The sequence below is a fragment of the Emydura macquarii genome, unplaced genomic scaffold (genome assembly GCF_026122565.2).
Source record: "Emydura macquarii macquarii isolate MOO-44397 ecotype Brisbane River unplaced genomic scaffold, CSIRO-AGI_Emac_v2 contig_306, whole genome shotgun sequence".
In the NCBI taxonomy this organism is placed as follows: Eukaryota; Metazoa; Chordata; order Testudines; family Chelidae; genus Emydura; species Emydura macquarii.
Window position 1 is genome coordinate 11139331 of NW_027130443.1, and position 17616 is coordinate 11156946.

A 17616-nucleotide genomic window follows, 5' to 3' on the forward strand; every position below is an offset into this window, starting at 1 on the left:
GGAACTGGCCGTGCCTGGGCTTGGCAGCAGAGGAGAGCAGGAAGTCCACAGCCTCCAGCCTTTGCCAAGCGTGTGCCCAGCCTGTGCTCGCTCCCTGCCAAGCTGCTGGCTGGTGTGATGCGATCAGCAGTCCCTGCAGCGAAGGGTGCCACAGTGCAGGTGTAGAGGGGGCAGTGACAGCGTCCTTCACACGCAGACCGGGCAGCTCAGGCCTCAGCAGAGGGTGCCCCGTGCCTGGGTCATGCCCTAATGCTGGGCTAATCCCTCTTCCCCGCTCCCCCCAAGGGATACAGCTCCCCAGCTCCACACTGAGGCCTGGGCTGGAGCAGGCAAGGTGAACGAGCCAGGAGTTACATGCGTCTCCTGCTCCCGTCTCACTGCTTTGACACAAGATCTCCCCAAATCATAGGCACCGACATGCTGCCCAGCTAGGATCAGGGACAAGAACGAGACACCGAGCCCTGCTTTGAAAAGGGAATGCATGAACCCCGCCATCCCCCGTCATCACGCAGCCACCCTTCCTCTCCCCTCCCCCCCATTCCTGACCCCTTCACTCACCAACTTGTTTCTTCTTCTCCTTGGTCTTGAGACGGACGATCTGCAGGTAGCTGGTGTTGGTGATGTCCGATATGACGCTGGCGATCTTGCTCCAGACCTGCAGCAGCGCTCCGCACAGCATGTAGTAGCGGCGCAGGCGCATGCCCTGGAAACACTCCATTCCCTCTTGGATGAGTTTGCAGTTTCTGTTCCTTCAGGTTTGCAGAGAGGAAGAGAACAAGAGTTACCAGCAGCCCCTGTCCCCGGGACCTGGCCCCCCCCATCGCATGGAATTGTTGGGGGTGGGGAGTGGGCGGAAGGAGGATGCCCCCCCAGGTGGCTGACCCCAGATGTGGGACAGCAGGGGGCAAGTCCTGGCAGTAGTAGTGAGAACTCGCAGGCCAGGCAAAGCAGCTCACAGAAGGAGCAGGTCATGCAGAGCTGCAGGCTCCCCCCAGATGGGCCAACGCTTGGTGCTGCAGACCTCCACAGCCAGGCGCTGAAGTCCCTTTAATGCAGCAGCTACCCCCCCTTTCAACCATGGACAGGGCTCCGAGCTCCCCAAGCAGAGATCCCAGGGGAGGCCAGGCCCTCGCGCACTGGGCGTCACGTACCAGACAGCGTGGTTACATTTTGTGAGGGAGAAAAGGTAGCTGCTCTCCCAGTGTTCCTTGGCTTCCTCGGGCAATACCTGCAAGGGACACAGCCAGACACAGACTTAGACTTTTCCACTCTCCTCAGGGTGGTGGCGGTTTGAGGCCTAGCCCTGGGAGTCAGGACCCCTGGGTTCTAGCCCCAGCTCTGCCAGACACAAGGTGGCCATGGGCAAGTCCCAGCACCCGTGTGCCTCAGTTTGCCCAGCTGTAAATTGGGAATAGTGATTCCGCCCAGGAGTGCCGAGAGGCTGCACTGATCAGTGTGTGCGGCATGCTGAGGTGTTCGCGAGGCGAGGGCACGGAAGGCAAGGATGGTTTTCCCTTTCCCCTGCGCTGATGGCAGTGTTGGCGTCGGAACAGAAAGGGGCAAACAAACATTGGCCTCTGAGAATTTGGACGGATGGACACATCACAGCTCAGCCCCAGGCTGGCACCGGGTGGAGATTTGCTGAGCATTGTCTCTGGGAAGGCAGAGCCCATCTCTACATCTGTGCCTACAGAGCTTTGCTCCCAGGGGAACATTCAGCCCCAAGGACCCTGCCTCTGCCCCTCCTGCAGCTGGGTCACAGTTCCCTTGCTGATCAGCAGCAATTCCCACGCTGTAGAGGCCAGCTGGGCACAGGCAGGTTCCTCCCCCCCTGCCTCCAGGGGGATGGAGGGATGTGCAGCAGCCGGCCCCCTGCCACCCACAGCTCCCACCTACCCGGCGGTACTTCCTGGAGAGGCTGTCGAGGCTTTCGGGCTGGCTCTGTTTGCCGATGTTTGGCTTGTAGAGGATGAAATTCTTCCCGCGGCCCTGCTCCGCCAGCAGGCAGGTGTATTTACAGCCCCGCATCTGGGGGCACAAGACTCGTGGTTACGCTCGTGGACGTCACGGGCAGATCGGACGCGGCATCGCCACAGAGGGGCCACGCTTCCCGTGCACATCCGCACCCCCGCTTCCGAGAGCGGGGCGGCTAATGGGGCCGCTGCAGTGGCCGCACGTGGGGTAGGAGAGGGCAGGGGAATTCCAGCCGGCGCCCTTCTTATGCCAGGCCTGTTCACTCCCTCCTGCCATGAGCCCTGCTCACTCTCTGGTGGGGAATGCGCTGTCCGAGCCGAGATGGCTCCAGGAACAAGGACGTTCTTGTTACTCCCATTACAGTTCCCCTCCTCCCCCACCCTCGGCCTTTTAAAGTAAGCTCCTCTCCCCCACGCTGGGGGAAATGAAACTGCAGCTTGTCGGAGGCTTTTCTGGGTCCCTGGTGACCAGGCAGCGAGGCACCAATCACTGCCACTGGCCTCTTGCTGGCTGCCGACAAATCAGATGCTGCCCCCGCCCCCGAGCCCATCTCAGAACCCAGGGGCAAGCAGCCCTGGAGAACTCACCTTGTAGGAGAGGTAGAAGCCGTCATAGGAGCCTGTCAGTTTGAGCGATTTCTCGTAAGCCTCCTCCCACTTCAGGCCTCTGTCCACGCTGATCTAACAGGACGAACGAGAGCCCCGTGTTTTATGGATGGCAAGTGTCAGAGCGTCCCCTCCTCCACAAGGCCCTCGCCACACACGCACAGCCTCCTGGGCCTAGATATGAGCAGCAATGGCTTCCAAGGGGCCGAACCAGAGCCGGAGGACGCTTGGTCCACGGGAGCACGTGGCTCCTGCCAGAGCAGCTGTGGTCTGTGGGCACCTAGCTCCAGTTCCTTGGTTCTAGCTGCTAAGTTGCATTAGAGAAGTTCAAGATGCAGCCAGTGCTTCCCTGTGGTGACTCCTCCATGGAAACAATTGCTGTAGTTGCCATGGGGATGGTGTGAGATGGGAAACAGGAGATCGCAGGGTCTATGTAAAGGTGAGTGGGGTAGGCAGAGCGCTACCGAGATCTCGGCCAGAACACGTCCCATGGGACGGGTGCGTCCGGGAAGTGCCGCACTAGAGGGCATGTTAGCTGCTGAATTATTCACGCGCTAGGATGCGGGGTGAGCTGACTGGCGGGTGCCAACAAAGCCACCCTTGCTGTGACCTTGTCCCCTCTGTCTGGCTCTCCCCTGAGCTCTCTGAGGCAGGGACTGTCCTTGGTTCCTACGTACAGTGTTTGGCACCAGAGGCCCAGATCCCTGCCTGGGACCTCTCATACCAGTGTGCGGGAGAGAGTCCTTCCTGCAGCTGTGCAGGCCTACGCCCAGGGAGGGGAGAGCGGGGAGCACCAAGAGGCAGGTCAGGAACAACAGCGGAGTGAGGGCTGCCCAAGAGCGGTTGTGTGCAAAGGGTGGCCACGCGCAGGGCTGCTCTGGCAGAGACTTTACCTCATAAAGCACCACCTGCCCGTCCTGGGGATGCCCCGGGGTCAGGTAAACTTCCTTGCTCTCCTCGTAAATTTCATCCACTCCAGGGGCTAAGTCTATGGAGGCAGCAGAAGGAAACTCAGCTCTTAGACCCCCTCTGGGGAGTGACAAAGCTCCACATCTCAGCCCGGCCACATCCCCAAACCACCTCCATTCATTGCTGGGGGTCCCCACCCTGCCCTCTCGGGAGCCCTGCACTGGTTCAGCCACTCCCTACGGTGCAACAACTCCTTCCCATTCCTTGCGGGGCAGGGAACCAAGCACGGGACCTGCAGCTGGGGATGGAGGCGCTACTGGGGAAGAAGAGAGTCCTTAATCCCACAGGCTGCTCAGCTGCACTGCGGCCTGCTCGTCTCTTGGGACGTGGCCTGCTCTACAAGAACCACCCAAGGTGTGGACACCAGATCAGCTTGGGGCTTCAACCTGGGGACGCCGTTCCTCCCAGCCCGCCCCAAGCATCCTTCCTGTGTGGGACAGACCCAGCACAGGCTTATCCCCAGCCAGGGCGCCCCACCTTCCTTGCGCGAGTCCATCCCCTCCAATTTAGAGCAGGCACGGAGCCCTTCGGAGCGCTGCTCCCTTCCCCTGGATTAGCCAGAGAAGTCCCTTTGTGCTGCTGTCACGGCACCAACATCCTCTCCCCCAGCAACCCACCCGGTAGGCACGTGGCCAACGTTCCCAGCACTGGAAAGCCTGGGGAGGGGGAGAGGGGCTGGGATTTGAATCCTGCTCTCCTGATAGGTGCTGACTGAGCCTGGAAGGGCATCAGCCTCTCTACACCTGGGTGGGGGGGTCACCTTAGTGTGAAGACAGACTAGGTCAAGAGCTAATGGGGGCAAGGAGTGTAGGATGCACGTGTAATTATTCCAGCCTCTGGCAGGCCAGTCACACCCAGCCGCCCATGGAAGTAACAAGCAGCTGGCACAGAAAGCCACTGGCCACTGAAGAAGTGCCTGGGTTCGAAGGGTGCAGGTAGGGAAGATGGTCAGCGGGGGACAGGACACCAGTGGGCTCCCTGCAGGGAGGAGTTTGCCCCCCTTTCCCTTCTCCTACCTAAGATGCCCATGTCGTATTTGCCCTCCTTCTTGTCCTTCTCAATCAGGTGGTCGAAGGTGTCGGTGAAGTACTGGAAGAGCATGTTCTGCTTGTGCACCTCCAGGCCCAGGATGCGGTTCAGGAACTTGGTTATGGAGCAGTCTGCAATGGCAACAGCTCAGGCTAGGGAATCTGAGCAGCTCAGTGACAACTCCCCCACCCGACCCAGAGAGCAGCGAGGCACCTCTGCCTTCGCCAGGGGGCCTGGCAGGGCGGCCCACCGGAAGCCAATACTTCAGTGCCCTCAGGGCTTGGTTGGTAGTCAGGTGGGGCCCTGCAGACCAAGGACAGGAGAGGATGCTCTGCTTCTGCTGGCCCAGACCTGCGTAACTTCCCTCCGACTACCCAAGTGCTGTGTCTACAGAGCTAGTCTGACCCGGGCCAGCAGGACGGCAGTAAATGTGTGCTATGGGAACTGCCTCTCTCGGCCCAGCCCTCCATTGGCCAGAGAGGAAAGACTCCAAGGCTTACCCTTCTCCACCGATATGGAGTCGTATTTCTTGCAGCAGATCCCCACGGAGATGAGACCTTGTATCATTTCTGGAATGACAGAAGCAGAAGCACATGCCTTGAAGGTTATGCGTTGTCGTGTTGTCCTCCCCACATGCCACAAAGCCCCTTCTCTCAGCAGTCCTGCTGCAGGGCTGCTTCCGCTCTTGCTGAGACGGCCACGCCCCCGGTGACAGATAGGGCAATCTCCTTGCAAAGCCTTACTGAATGAAGGCAAAGTAGTTCTGGAGTCCATTGTGTTTACAAAGCAAAGTTGTTGTATTAGGGGAGGATTGTGTGTAACTTCTCTGGGGAGAGATGTGACCAAAGTAAACCCCGGGAAGCGTCTGAGTTTCAAAGGATTATTTGAAACAAGGGTGCCAGACAAGAATAAACTCTGGGGATAAACAAGGTAAGTGGGTTCCCCAGGAAATGTATCACCCCTAGTTGTGCCAAAGCCTCACCCTTTTGACGCTATACCCTGCAGAGCCAGCGATTGTCTGCAGATCACCTGTTACACAAGACCAAGGTCAGAGGCCCAAGCTGCATAAAGAAACAGGCTGATCGGCGCAGTCTGCATGCTTGTTCAGAGCGAACAGCTGCTGCAAACTTGTAGCCACAGAAAATCCCCTCTGTGGCACTAGGACGACTGCCTCCTACCAGTGGGAGTTGGGATAATCTCTGGTAATCTTACAAGCAGGCGTGTAAGGTCTTTTACTGTGTTGAGGATTTTCTGTTATGCTTTCACTTTGCTTAGAAAGGGCTGGGTGATACCTGCTAACCGTGGGCCATTACGCTGTTTATGGCCTCTGAGGGGAAGGCAAAGCAGACTTGCACAGGCAGTTTGGCTTACTTGGGAATTCACAGTGTAGGCGGCAAACTGTGCAGCCTACCAGAAATACCCCAATCAGGAGGGAGAGAGACATGGGTCTCCACCCAAGAGAGGTGGCAGCTGGGAACCTAAAGCAGGCGGGTGCCTTTGCTTGCCCATGAGGGGAAAATACAGGTGCTGTTGCCCTGAGCCGTGACATCCCTGATAAGAAAAGATCCCACATCTGCACTCTCCCATGTCTGGGGAGGGGCACTGCCATCTGACTCACCCCACCTACCATGGAGTGCTGCCCCTTCCCCTGCCTCTAGCTATTCCCGTCAGCCTGCTGTTGGCCCCTTTGGTCCTTCTCCACCAGGAGGAGGACGATGAATTGCTCCGCGTGCCCTCTCCAGCTTTCCTGGCAGGGATCAATCCCTGCCGCACACGAACTAGCTTGCAAGAAACACTTTCAGGGAGCAACCCCGCAGTTCACCATGTTCTTACCTTGAAAAAAGACATCCTCTCCTCCTGGGTAGTATTTGGGCAGAGGCACCTTGCTCTTAGTCTGGTTGAGGATGGTGGTGAGGACCCTGTCTAGTGCTCTGGTCCCGTACTGTGGAAAGGAGAGAACAGTCACATGGGAGATGGGGAGCCCTGAACTCTGATTTAAACACACTTTAGGGGATGCAGAAGGGATCTGGGCATGATGTTTTCCCCAGCAATGGGTGGGAAGACATAGAACATCCTGCCAGATGCTGAGGTAGATACAGCCACCAGAGGCACATCCATCCAGAACCTGACCGGTACTTAATGTGTTCGGGTACAGACACCAATTGGGTAGCTAGTGTGACACATGAGTCTTCTTCCAGCCCCTCTGAGAGGCAAGGCCTAAGCACAGGAGGGAGAGGCAGTGTGTCCTAGTGGATGGAGCACTGGACTGGAGCTTAGGCAACCTGGGTTCTCTTTCTAGCTCTGCTGGGTGAACTTGTGCAAGTCACCCCCTCTCTGTGCCTTAGTTTCCCCACCTGTAAAATGGGAACAATGATACTAACAACCTCCCTTGGAGATCTGCTGATGAAAGAAGTGTTACATAAGAGCTGGGCATTCCTATTACTGGGAGCTTGTGAGGGCCTGGCCCTGATTCAAATTCTCTTTGTGCATGCGGGCAAGTTATGCAACATCTCTGCCTCAGTTTCTCTGTACATGAGACCAGGATACACCTATCTCCTGTAGGGCGTTACGAGGCGTGAGGTCTCGAAAGCTCTCTTGTGTCGCTCGCCGTACGTTTGTATTTTGTGACAAAACAAAGAGCCATATTCCCAGCACTCCCAAGTTCGAGCCTAGCTTGCCATCGCCCGTGGAGCCCAGCACTGGCTCTTTGCCATGCTTAGAGTCCTACCAAAGGGCGGTGCTGGGTATTTTAAGCTTGCCACACTAACATGCAGAATTGTTAAAGCTCACCTTATTCTCAAAGTTGTATTTGCTGAGGTCTCTGGATTCAGTGGCTCTTCTGTCTCCATGAGTTAAGGCACCCTGGAAGGAGAAACAAAGCTGTTCAGAAAGGCTGGGCAGAGACTCACTGGGAAAAGCAACTGCATCCATAACGAAGCTCAGTTAACCCTAGATTAAAGACTGACTCCTAAGGCAACCTGTCCTGGGCCCATCAAAGGGCTGTATCTGAACAGCCTCAACAGCATGCACCAGGATTTGATGGGATTGTGGGAGATTATCACAAACCAGCTCTGGTTTCTGGAAAATGCCACTTTTCCTCCAGATATCTGAGGTATCACGTGACACATGGCTGTCGAACAAAACAGGACATTAAACCTCAACACCGCAGTTAGATTACATGCCACTTGTCTTTTCACGTGTGTTTCTTTTTCTTAATTTGAGCTGTTGCAAATAATCTGGGAAGGATGGTCTAAAAGTAAAGCACGTTTCACAAGAAGTGGGTACCCAAAGATGCTAAGGCAGCAGCGATGTGCTAGTATATTAACATTCACAGACACTCATGGATTAATTGGAAATGATGAAACATGGAGCTGAGGCAATGATAGTTTATGGTCATTAAAGAGCCTATTTCCTTTCTGGAAAAGAATGGGTGTTAACTCCTGTCTGCTGGGAAATTCCAGCATCCAGATTTACATTCCACCTCTTTGAAATTCCCCTACCATCCCAATTACGTAGTGCTTCCTTCATTTCCTGTTCTGCGGGCTGTTAAACAGCTTCCTCATTGCACAGCAGAAGTGGCTGCATGTCAGCCGAGGGTGACACAATCCCTCATCCGCGTTCTGTTGGGGACCAGAGGTGCCCCGGAAGCAGAGTCACTCAGAAATGTTCAGAGGCAGTGCGGATTTTATTTCTAGCCACCCTGCAAAGCACTTACAAGGCTCTCCAGGCGTTTTGCCACAATGGATGCGAATCTCCTTTCCCCCGCCAGCTCAGAGATAAGGAAGACGTACTCCGGAGCAGAGACCTGGTTCGATCGGTGCGTTCGACCTGGAGAGAGATGAGGGAGCAAAGGGGGTGAATGACGGGGGAGCTGCCTAAGGCCCACGAGCCTGGGGAAGTTGCTGCGCAGGAAGTGGGGAACACAGTGTTTCACAAGGAACAAACTGAAAGAATCTTCCCCTGGTGCACCTACCGGCTTTGAAACAGAACCTAAATCTTCTCTTCTGGGGAGGGAGGAGGCCGTTTCTTTCATTGTCATTGTGCTGCCCAGACCTTCCCATCCGGGATGCTGCCCTGACCTCTCCAGGATCACAGCAGCTTGGCCAGTCACAAAATCGCTCCAGTTTTAAAGTGGGGCCGTACTTTCATTCCCTCGAACGCTCTCGTCAGGAGAGGCTTGTCTCACCCCAGGCTCAGAGGGTGGCCAGCTGCCATGCTAGCTTCACATACACGCAGCTCTGCTGATGCATCCCAGTCCTGGACTGCACCGTGACTCAGTCCAGCCCCTCACGTCCCCATAAACATGTGCAGTACCCCTAGTTATTTCAGTGAGGAGCCTTTCAATCAGACACTCCTGGTTGTGGAGAGGTTCTCTAGCATTGACAAGTGTCTCCTAGGCACCACTACGGGACCTAGGCAAGGATCTGGAGCTCTGCTCTGCTTCCACAGACAAGCCATCCTTTTCCCCCTTTATAAACTCTCTCCCCCCTGCTCTCCCCAGCTCAGCGCTGCACCTTTCCCTGAAGGAAAGTTCATCACAGCTGCCTTGTGCCTGGACTGGCCTCCTGGCAGGATGCAGGAGCCCCACATGTCTAGGGCTGGCACTTTGTGCCGCAGAACACAACTGGGCTCCCTGTGGCTGCTGAACAAGGCAGGCGGGTGTTCATTTGCCGGGCTGCCGAAAACCCAAAGGACCGAACCCTTCAGCCAATGAACAGAGAGGGAAGGAGAGAGTGAGCAAGAATGCCCGGAGCTCACCAAACTGCTGAATGGCCCGGTCTGCACTCCAGGGCAGTTCCAGTGTCATGTGGACCCGGCGCTTTTGGTTCCTCACCCGCCTGTCTGCTTGGAGAGAGATCCCTGAGCTGGAGGCCTCGGAGATTATTGCTACGAGCTGAGAGAGACACGGCACAAGTGAGAAGGCAATGCAGCGGTATCCCCAGAGACCTGGGAGAGCTGCTATTCAGCATTCAGGGGCAGGCCCTTGCCGCAGAGAAATCCCAGGATACGGTCAGGCCTGATCCACGGAAGGTCCCTTGTCTCCTTGTCACCTCCCGGCAGGTCAAGCCTGCGCAATATGTATTCGTTTTATGGGCCTGAGGGGCTGGCACAGCTGTCTAGTGCTCTACCCCCCTCATGTGCGAGACTTGCCTCACTGGCCTCCATCCGAAGGCCAGCAGGGTGTTCAGACCCTGGGGCAGGCCATCCCACAGGACTTTCTGCTGCGCCCCCCTCTGACCCCGGCATGAGCAGCATTTCTAGGTTCCACAGTCACGCCCAGCTCTCCTCCGCTGGAAAGCAAGTGGCCACTGACAGCACAAAGAGACTGATTGGGACGAGCACATGCGCATACACCCGGGGCAAGGCAATGTCTGCAACGTCCCATCATGCATCTGGGGTAGCTGCCCATAAGCCCTCTGCCAATCTATGTACTCCAAGTATGCAGCTGCCGGGGTCCCTGGTTCAGAGCCTCACTCACCTTTTCTCCACTCATAAAACGTTCCTTCTCCTTCAGGTTGACCTGGTCTATGGAGAGACCCTGCTCAGCCCGGGACTCATACATGACGGAGCCGTCAGGTCTGCACACCACCCGGCCTTTCCGGCCAGTCATCTACATGGCCCGCCAGGGCAGAAACAGGACGTTAATGGGACAGACAGACAGAAATGGGGGCACGCAAGGGTGAAATCGGGCATTTGGGAAGTAAACACTGTGCAGCTCACTGCGGCAGGCACATGGGCAGGCGTCTATCCTGGCCAGACCTGGAGCAATAAACGGCTTCCAACGGGAGTTTTTGCCCTGGAGATTAGGGAAACTGAGGTGGTGAAGTGAAGTAACTAGTCCAAGACTACAGTAAATACGTAGTAGGGAGTCCTGGCCAGTAGGAAGGGAGCTGCAACCCAGGGCCTCAAGGCGAGGGAGATTATGCAGAAAGCATGAAAGGGGGGATCGCTCCGGAAACTCCCTCAACCCCGCCATCACACACTGGACAGGAACTACGTCTGCAGGTGCTACGTGTTAGCCAGCTGCATGCTCAGATGTGAACCTCAGTGCCCAGGGGTGCCCCTGCAGCTGGGAGCACGCCCCAATCTCTCCAAGGGCTGGCATCACAGTACCCTCTGGTGGTCAGAGAGGTGAACAGCAGGTCGGGTCTTCGCTCCTGAGCCCCAATGCCTTTTCTTGAGGCTAGCCAGACAACCGTGTTCTTGACATACCTCTGCCACGTGCTCTGGGCCCCCAAGGTGATTAATGAGCTCATCCAAGGTATTGAGAGGTAGCTCTCTGCCCAGTACTTTCACTTTCGACAGCAGGTCCTGTTTCATTTTCTCCACGTGTTCTAGCACTCCCGGGCCATGCACATCCTTCTGGGATCCTAGCAAGTGCACACCGCCTGCAAGGTTGAAATGCAGACGCTTAGGGTCCAGCCAGGGGATTGCAAGGAACACAGTAGCCACAGAGCTTGGGACCCCAGTGTGAAAAGGAACCATAAAGCGACCCAGATTGAGTCTTGAGAGGGGAGGGGTCTGTCTGATTTAAAGAGTAAGGACTGCTGTGTGTGTGCTGATGGCTCGCTCATCCTCACTGCGGGAAGAGTGCGCAGCATGGCAGATCTCTCATATAGGCTGGTATTTAACACTCCAGCCCAACCCCCAATTCCAAACCTGACCACAACTAGGCATAAATCAGTTATAAACCAGCTGTTCTATTATACAAACGTGGCAGTTTGCTTTGTACGCGGGAGTTGGGGCTCCCCCATGCCCTGCCCCTCCAGCTTGGGCAGTGCAGGACAGCCAAGCAAGTCTGCACTAGCCTGGAAAAACATGGAGGGTAGGAGGTCTGCAAGCATCATTTCATCCATCTCCCTAAAGAGACACAAGGAAGAGCTGTGAGGTGGTGGGTGAGCCAGCCAGCCAATCCCTGCCAAGGAAGCACGGCCACTCCCAAACACGACCGGACCCTCCCTTTCCCTGGGCAGACACCAAGACAGGTGCCTTTGTATCAGCTCTGCAGCACCGCTGTCCCACATGGGACACGAAGCAAAGCCCTGGTCAGACCCATTCAGAACGTTATTCTGCACAGAACAGAGAGAGCCCAGACAGGTGTCCCCTGACCTCCCGCAAACGCCTGGCTTGTCCCTGGATGGGGAAGGAAGTAACCCCAGCTCACCAGCCTGGCTCACCTCTGTCTTCGGATGCAAAGCCGTTGAAGGTGTGTTCAACAAAGATGACGTCGTCATTGTCAAACAGGGACTCCGGGGAGGAGTTGAAGTCGCTGTCTAGCCCCACCTCGGAATCGGTGCTGCTGTCATCACTGATCTTGATCACACCCGCCACGTCGTACAGGCCCTTCAGGGCCTTGGCACAGCGGCCTTTCTGCTTCCCTGTGAGGGAGAGTGAGCCGCGTCAGCAGGCAGGAGAGTGCCCACCGGGCGTGTCAGCACAGAACAGGAGGCACTGGCTCGGAGAATGGAGGAGAGGTCAGAAGGAAGCTGACGTTACCTCAAGCGAAAGGCAGAACAGAGAGAGGGGCAGCCTTTTGGGCATGAGGGAAAAAGAGGGAGAGGAAGAATAAGCCAGTCTTTTGCCACGGCTGAAGACAGCCACATTGTGATGTCCAAAACTGTGCCTTGCTCTCACCTGGCAACGTGTTAGCAAAGCAGAATTGCAACTACTTTCCTCTCCTCCCCTCTATTTTTGTGGGGGAAAAGAGGCTTAACTATCCCTAAAGGAAAATCAGTAGGCAAGAGGAGGGAGCTGGTGCCTTAGTGTTTGAGGCAGAAAAATCAGTTGCATCAGGATTTAATTCCCAGCACAGAGAGAAATGCCCCTGCCATGTAAGATTTACAGATCTCAGCTGGCAGAGAACCCCAACAGTTGGCGCTCATGAAGCAATCTGCCTGGGCAATTTCTGTAAATCAGCCTTTACCACTCTCTCCTTTTCCCGGTTTTGCCCCTTCCCACATGTAACCATGGTCACCAGAGCTAGGGTCCAACCTGCTTGCAGAGAAACCCAGCACAGAGGGAACACAGGTTGTACTGGAGACAGTTCTTACCTGTAGCCGCAGCCAGGAACAGGGGAGGTAACTGAGTATTTTCCAGGGCACCTGCCACCCTACACGTAAGGGGGAGAGGAGAACAACCCCTTGCTCCAAGGGGGCCTCAGATGTCCAGCTGTGATTCTAGCAAAATCTGCCTGTCAGTCTAGCAGTCTGCATTGCAGGGTGAAAGGGAAAGGGATGGCTACTGGGGCTAGGAAGTACTTTGGTAGAAGGGAAATGAGTTGCAGGGGGAAAAGATGACATGGAGAGCTGTATCTAGCGACATGCCTATGGTGAGAGACTGCAGCGAGGGCTCTAAGAGAGGGCAAACCCACACCAAGGCAACGCAGGAAAAGCATGAAGTGGGAAAGGGAAAAGGAAAAGAAAAGGCTGAGTAGCTGGGGCCAGGCAGAAAGGCAGGAGGTCAGACGTTGGGTGGTGGAAGGTGGTCTTACGTTTTCTTTTAATGCCAGTTCCTTTTTCTCTCTTTCTTTTGGTTGAAGGAAAGTGCTTCTGAATTAGTGATAGAAAGACGCCTCTGAAAGTAAGATGCAAAATTTATTCTAGCTACCAGGAGTAGGAACATCTGCTGGTTATAATGTATCAATGGGTATTTAAGAGCTCGATATATTTACTGGAAAATGGGCTAAATCTAGCATTCTGTCACTGTTAGTGAGTCTGACCGATTATCGATTAGCACAGCCTGGATCTGAGGAACCACATGAACTCGCATGGAGAGAAGCAGGCGGCTGTGTTTCACCAGAGGGTTCTGATGGCAAACTGGTTCACTCTGGCATGACCTCAGCCGTACAACATGCACACTGGGAATGCTGTGTGTTACAATACCAGGGGAGAAATGCTCTCTGATTTAGACTCCCTGCTACTCCTGCTGAACAGGGGCAGCACAGACAAGCCAGGGCACTGTTGCAGTATAAGCGCAGATGCCTCAGGCATTGCACTGCCATGAAACAGGCCATAATGGCACCACATTTAGAGAGTAACTGAGAACATGGTTTAAGCGTGACACTCTCTGTGTTTGGAGGTTGTTACATTGGTCAAATTCCAACATCCAAAGCCTCTCTTCCAGGTGTTTTGTGGCTCAGTGTTTCCAACCCTGGGCCTTGTAATGGACTTGCCTGAAATGGCAGACTCTGGGTCGCTGTTGTCTAACGAACGTGCTTTGATTAACCTGATGCGGAAACGCTTGCCCGCAAGGTAAAGGCCAGTGATAAAACATGGAACACACTGTGGGTCTAGGTGGATGGAAAAATCAGAAGAGGTGGAAATCAAACGGATGCTTTTGTGGCTTTACTGCAAACGAAAGAGTAAATGCTTCAATGCTGGCTGGACTGGGCGGGGCGGAGCCCATGTGCAATGAGGAGCAGTGCTGAATGAGCCTGGGCTGAAACAAATGTTGAAAGCAACAGCTGGGAGGTATGGACATGATTCCCACCTGGTGTGAGAGGGGTATTGGGGGAATAGAGGAGGGGCTCTAAGACCAGACTGGTCCACTAGAAGAGGTGCTACAGGGGGAGAGAGACACCACCATACCCTGGCGGAACAGAGGGGGTGGGAGTTAAACAATTGTTATTATGTGGTCCTGGAAATGCCTTTTGCCCTCAATGCTGGCTCCGAGACTCAGAGAAGGCTTAAAGTTCCAGAGGGTAGCTGTGTTAGTCTGTATACAGCAAAAACAACGAGAATTCTGTAGCACTTTAAAGACTAACACGTTTAATTTCTGCAGGCATAAGCTTTCGTGGGCTGTAACCCACTTCGAACAGAAATCAGATTGTGCTTCCTTCAAGCCAGGATTCCCGTTCTGAGTCCCCTTGCCATGAAATCCACCTTGCTATTCTTCTGACCATCTGTGTTTTCTCACTCTCCTCCACTGGAATCCCCATTAACCAAGTTGTTTATAAGCCTTCACCCATTCCACTGAGCAAACAGCAAGCAGCCCTTCCCTTCTGGTCTTGTCAGCATCATTTAAACAACTGCTCCTTTGCAAACACTCTCCCCTAAGAACACCCCCTTATCGCTGACGGGCTTCAGAACCAGGAAGCTGCATTGTGAAGTAGACACTTTAGGAGATGGTACTATCCAGCAAGTAAACTCCTGCCCCGCAGGAAGGGAGACAGAGCTGGCCAGCACAGGTGACCACTAACAGCACCCTTTCACCTTTGAAAGGCTGAACAAGGAGTCAGATTTTTAAGGCCGGAAGGGACCACTGTGATTCTCTAGTATGACCTCCTCCGGCCTGGGTTATGCAGATGCCCAACTCAAGTGTGAAATCGACATAGCTGTTGGAACCTGGCTTGCTTCAATTCAACAGCACCAGTTAACAAGCGAGTGTTTGCTTTGAGGAAGTGGAACCACACCTGGACTGGGGCCACTGGGGTGGAATAGGCCAAAACTGAGATGCCCTGGAGGAGCAGGGATGCTTTGCACTTCAATAGCACATTCCAAGTCTAGCTCGCTCCAGTTGTTTCCACCAGCAACGAAAACTGATGCAAACAAAAATAACCTAACGGCAGCCCCGCTGATCGCACAGGCCCTAAGGAAACATAACTCAGCTGGAGCGTGTCTCAGTTAGCAGTTTGGTTTCCTGCCACCTGATGTGCAGGGGCAGCTGTGTTCATGGAATAGGGAGCCATCTTCAAAAGCACCTAAGTGAGTTAGGTGCCTAAGTTTCATTGAAAGCCGAGGTTTTAGGCTCCTAAAGTGCCTCGGCTACTTTTGAAAATGGGACTCAGTGCTTTTTGTGTTCCCCATCACCCTCAGCTGACTTTGCATTGGGTACAATCAGCTCTCAAATGAACTGAGGTAGAAATATATATCATCAAACCATCACAAACTAGTGATTTACTGGGACACGGCAATCGAATGCTATGGACTGATGCTGAAAGACGACCTTCTTGAAACCAGGATTTTTGGTGGGACGGTAAGAGATCATACAAAATCCAGTGCTGCCATCTCACTTTACAGCACATTTGCAAGCTCTTAATATATATCGCTGAACCAGATTATTTTGCTCATTTACTTTTAATCTTGTGCCTTTAAAAATATGTTTTGTCTTTTCACAGTTTTGAGGGCCATGATTTCCAGAGTGGGAGATGGAAGTTCCAACAGAAATGCACGTGCGCCTGTTGTGCCCATGGAAACCTGCATCTGTGTGCACAAATCAGGCTGCTGCACATCTGGCTGGCCTCGTGTGCACACAATTACTAAATCTGCATGTGCAAGAGCAGGCAAAGCCGTCGCAGTCAGATTTAAAGGGCCTTAGCACATAAAGTCACTTTTGGAAACACACCGTTTCAAAACAAAGTGTCCTCTGCACGTAAAGCTCATTTAGAACTCAAGGTTTAAAGGATCTGCATTCACAAGACCACAAAGAGCAAGCAGCCCTGGTACAGAGCCTCATGGTACCTTTGAGCTACCCATGCTTCCTCCCCTTCAAAGCACAAGGGTGTTAACTCACTCTGCAGCAGAGACAAAACAGTTTAGGTGCCCGTCATTCTCATCCAAGACCTCCCTGGTGCGAGCTTCGCCAGTGGACTGGAGCCCGATGACAATACACTGGGGAGAAATCAAAAGGGCAGCACGGCCACGTGTCAGCGAGATGAAGTCACACTATATTTTACTGCGCAGCAACACTCCCAGCAAAGCATTATAAGCTCAAGAAGAGATTCCATTTCTCAGATTGTTAGCATGTTCTACACTGAACTCCAACTCCTCCCCCATACACACAGTAGTATCTTGGCCCTAGAACTGGGCACCTATTGAACACCCCCTCTCTCAATGCCTGAGGCTGTTACATGCACCCACAATGTTAAGAGACAAACCGTTATGATGCTTTATTATTGCAACAAATTGATTTCCCAACATTTCTCTCTGAAATGTCCAAAGCCCATTCAAATGAATGCAATGCCAGGTGCATTCAGCCACATAGTGCTGAAGAATCCAGTACACCTTTTAGCGCTAATTTGACTCAAAATACTATTTCAAGTACATTTGCTCATGTTTACCATAAAACAGTGCTAAGAACCAATCAGCATTCATTCTGAGCTGTTGGAAATTAAATATCTGAAATCCTGGTTTCACCTATGGAGGATAGCTGCCTTTAGGTCAATGATATAGCAAGGTATGTGCTGCCTTTTCATGGCGCACCATCACAGATTAGTGTCCAAGAGCATGAAAATACCCTCCTTCCAGTTTTTTACCCCACCCTCCTCAGTTTGTACATAGGTTGTTTTCTATACAATGCACGTCTGGACTTCAACATTCAAAGTGGTTTGATTCTACAAGAAGACAACAGGCATCAAAGATGACTATCACAGCGATGATTCACCCAAACGCCCAGGCGAGATGTTGAGGGACGCACTAGTGCATGTTGTGGCACGAATGACTTCTGACCCTTTGCACCTGGGTTCTAATACCATACCTTGTCCTTTGCCAGCTCCTCCTTGGCCAGCTCAACGAGGCGTCGAACTTTAGCAGCAATGCAGAGATATTTGAAGAAGCGCTGATGAGCGGACCAGAACTGACCCCACAAGGATTTCCGAGACTCTAAGCCAATAAAGTCGGCCACCTGCTGGAACACCACCATCGCCTCTGCCCACTGGAACCATAGACAAGAGACAAGAGGTTAATACTCCAGTCCCTAACTCATGTCACTGTAGTACACAAGGTTGTTAAAACTATCGGGACTTTGAATATCTAGTTTATTTTCCCTATTGATGCTCTTTGTTTACATCCTCCCATGTGCTGATTAAGGAGCATGATTAAACTCTGTTCTGCATCTGTACAACACCTAGCACAAAGGGATCATGGGCCATGACGGGGGCTCTTAGGAGCTACAGTCATACAAATAATAATTCATTTTAATGAGACTCTGCCATGTTCAACACTGAATGTTTGAAACACACTAGAAAGTTGCTCAAATATAATAAAGAGCAAAAAAGAAACAGCCAGCTGTTCTCACCTATACTGAGATCTCGTCCTATATA

At 53.4% G+C, this 17616-nt stretch overlaps 1 protein-coding gene across 4 annotated transcripts in view; it reads right to left on the reverse strand.

Annotated features, from left to right (window-relative positions):
- Positions 1 to 17616, reverse strand: part of SBNO2 (strawberry notch homolog 2) — a 101588-nt gene that overhangs the window by 4431 nt on the left and 79541 nt on the right. For all 4 annotated transcript variants that reach the window (XM_067559156.1, XM_067559160.1, XM_067559170.1 and 1 more), the window contains 17 exons: positions 17052 to 17228; positions 16089 to 16186; positions 13069 to 13151; positions 11756 to 11956; positions 10791 to 10966; positions 10057 to 10188; positions 9336 to 9471; positions 8293 to 8405; positions 7368 to 7439; positions 6411 to 6519; positions 5078 to 5146; positions 4565 to 4708; positions 3473 to 3567; positions 2562 to 2654; positions 1897 to 2028; positions 1152 to 1228; positions 559 to 749 (listed from right to left, as the gene is read on the reverse strand). In XM_067559156.1, the coding sequence (XP_067415257.1) occupies positions 559 to 749; positions 1152 to 1228; positions 1897 to 2028; positions 2562 to 2654; positions 3473 to 3567; positions 4565 to 4708; positions 5078 to 5146; positions 6411 to 6519; positions 7368 to 7439; positions 8293 to 8405; positions 9336 to 9471; positions 10057 to 10188; positions 10791 to 10966; positions 11756 to 11956; positions 13069 to 13151; positions 16089 to 16186; positions 17052 to 17228 (2098 nt within the window). The remainder of the gene's footprint in view (positions 1 to 558; positions 750 to 1151; positions 1229 to 1896; positions 2029 to 2561; positions 2655 to 3472; positions 3568 to 4564; positions 4709 to 5077; positions 5147 to 6410; positions 6520 to 7367; positions 7440 to 8292; positions 8406 to 9335; positions 9472 to 10056; positions 10189 to 10790; positions 10967 to 11755; positions 11957 to 13068; positions 13152 to 16088; positions 16187 to 17051; positions 17229 to 17616) is intronic.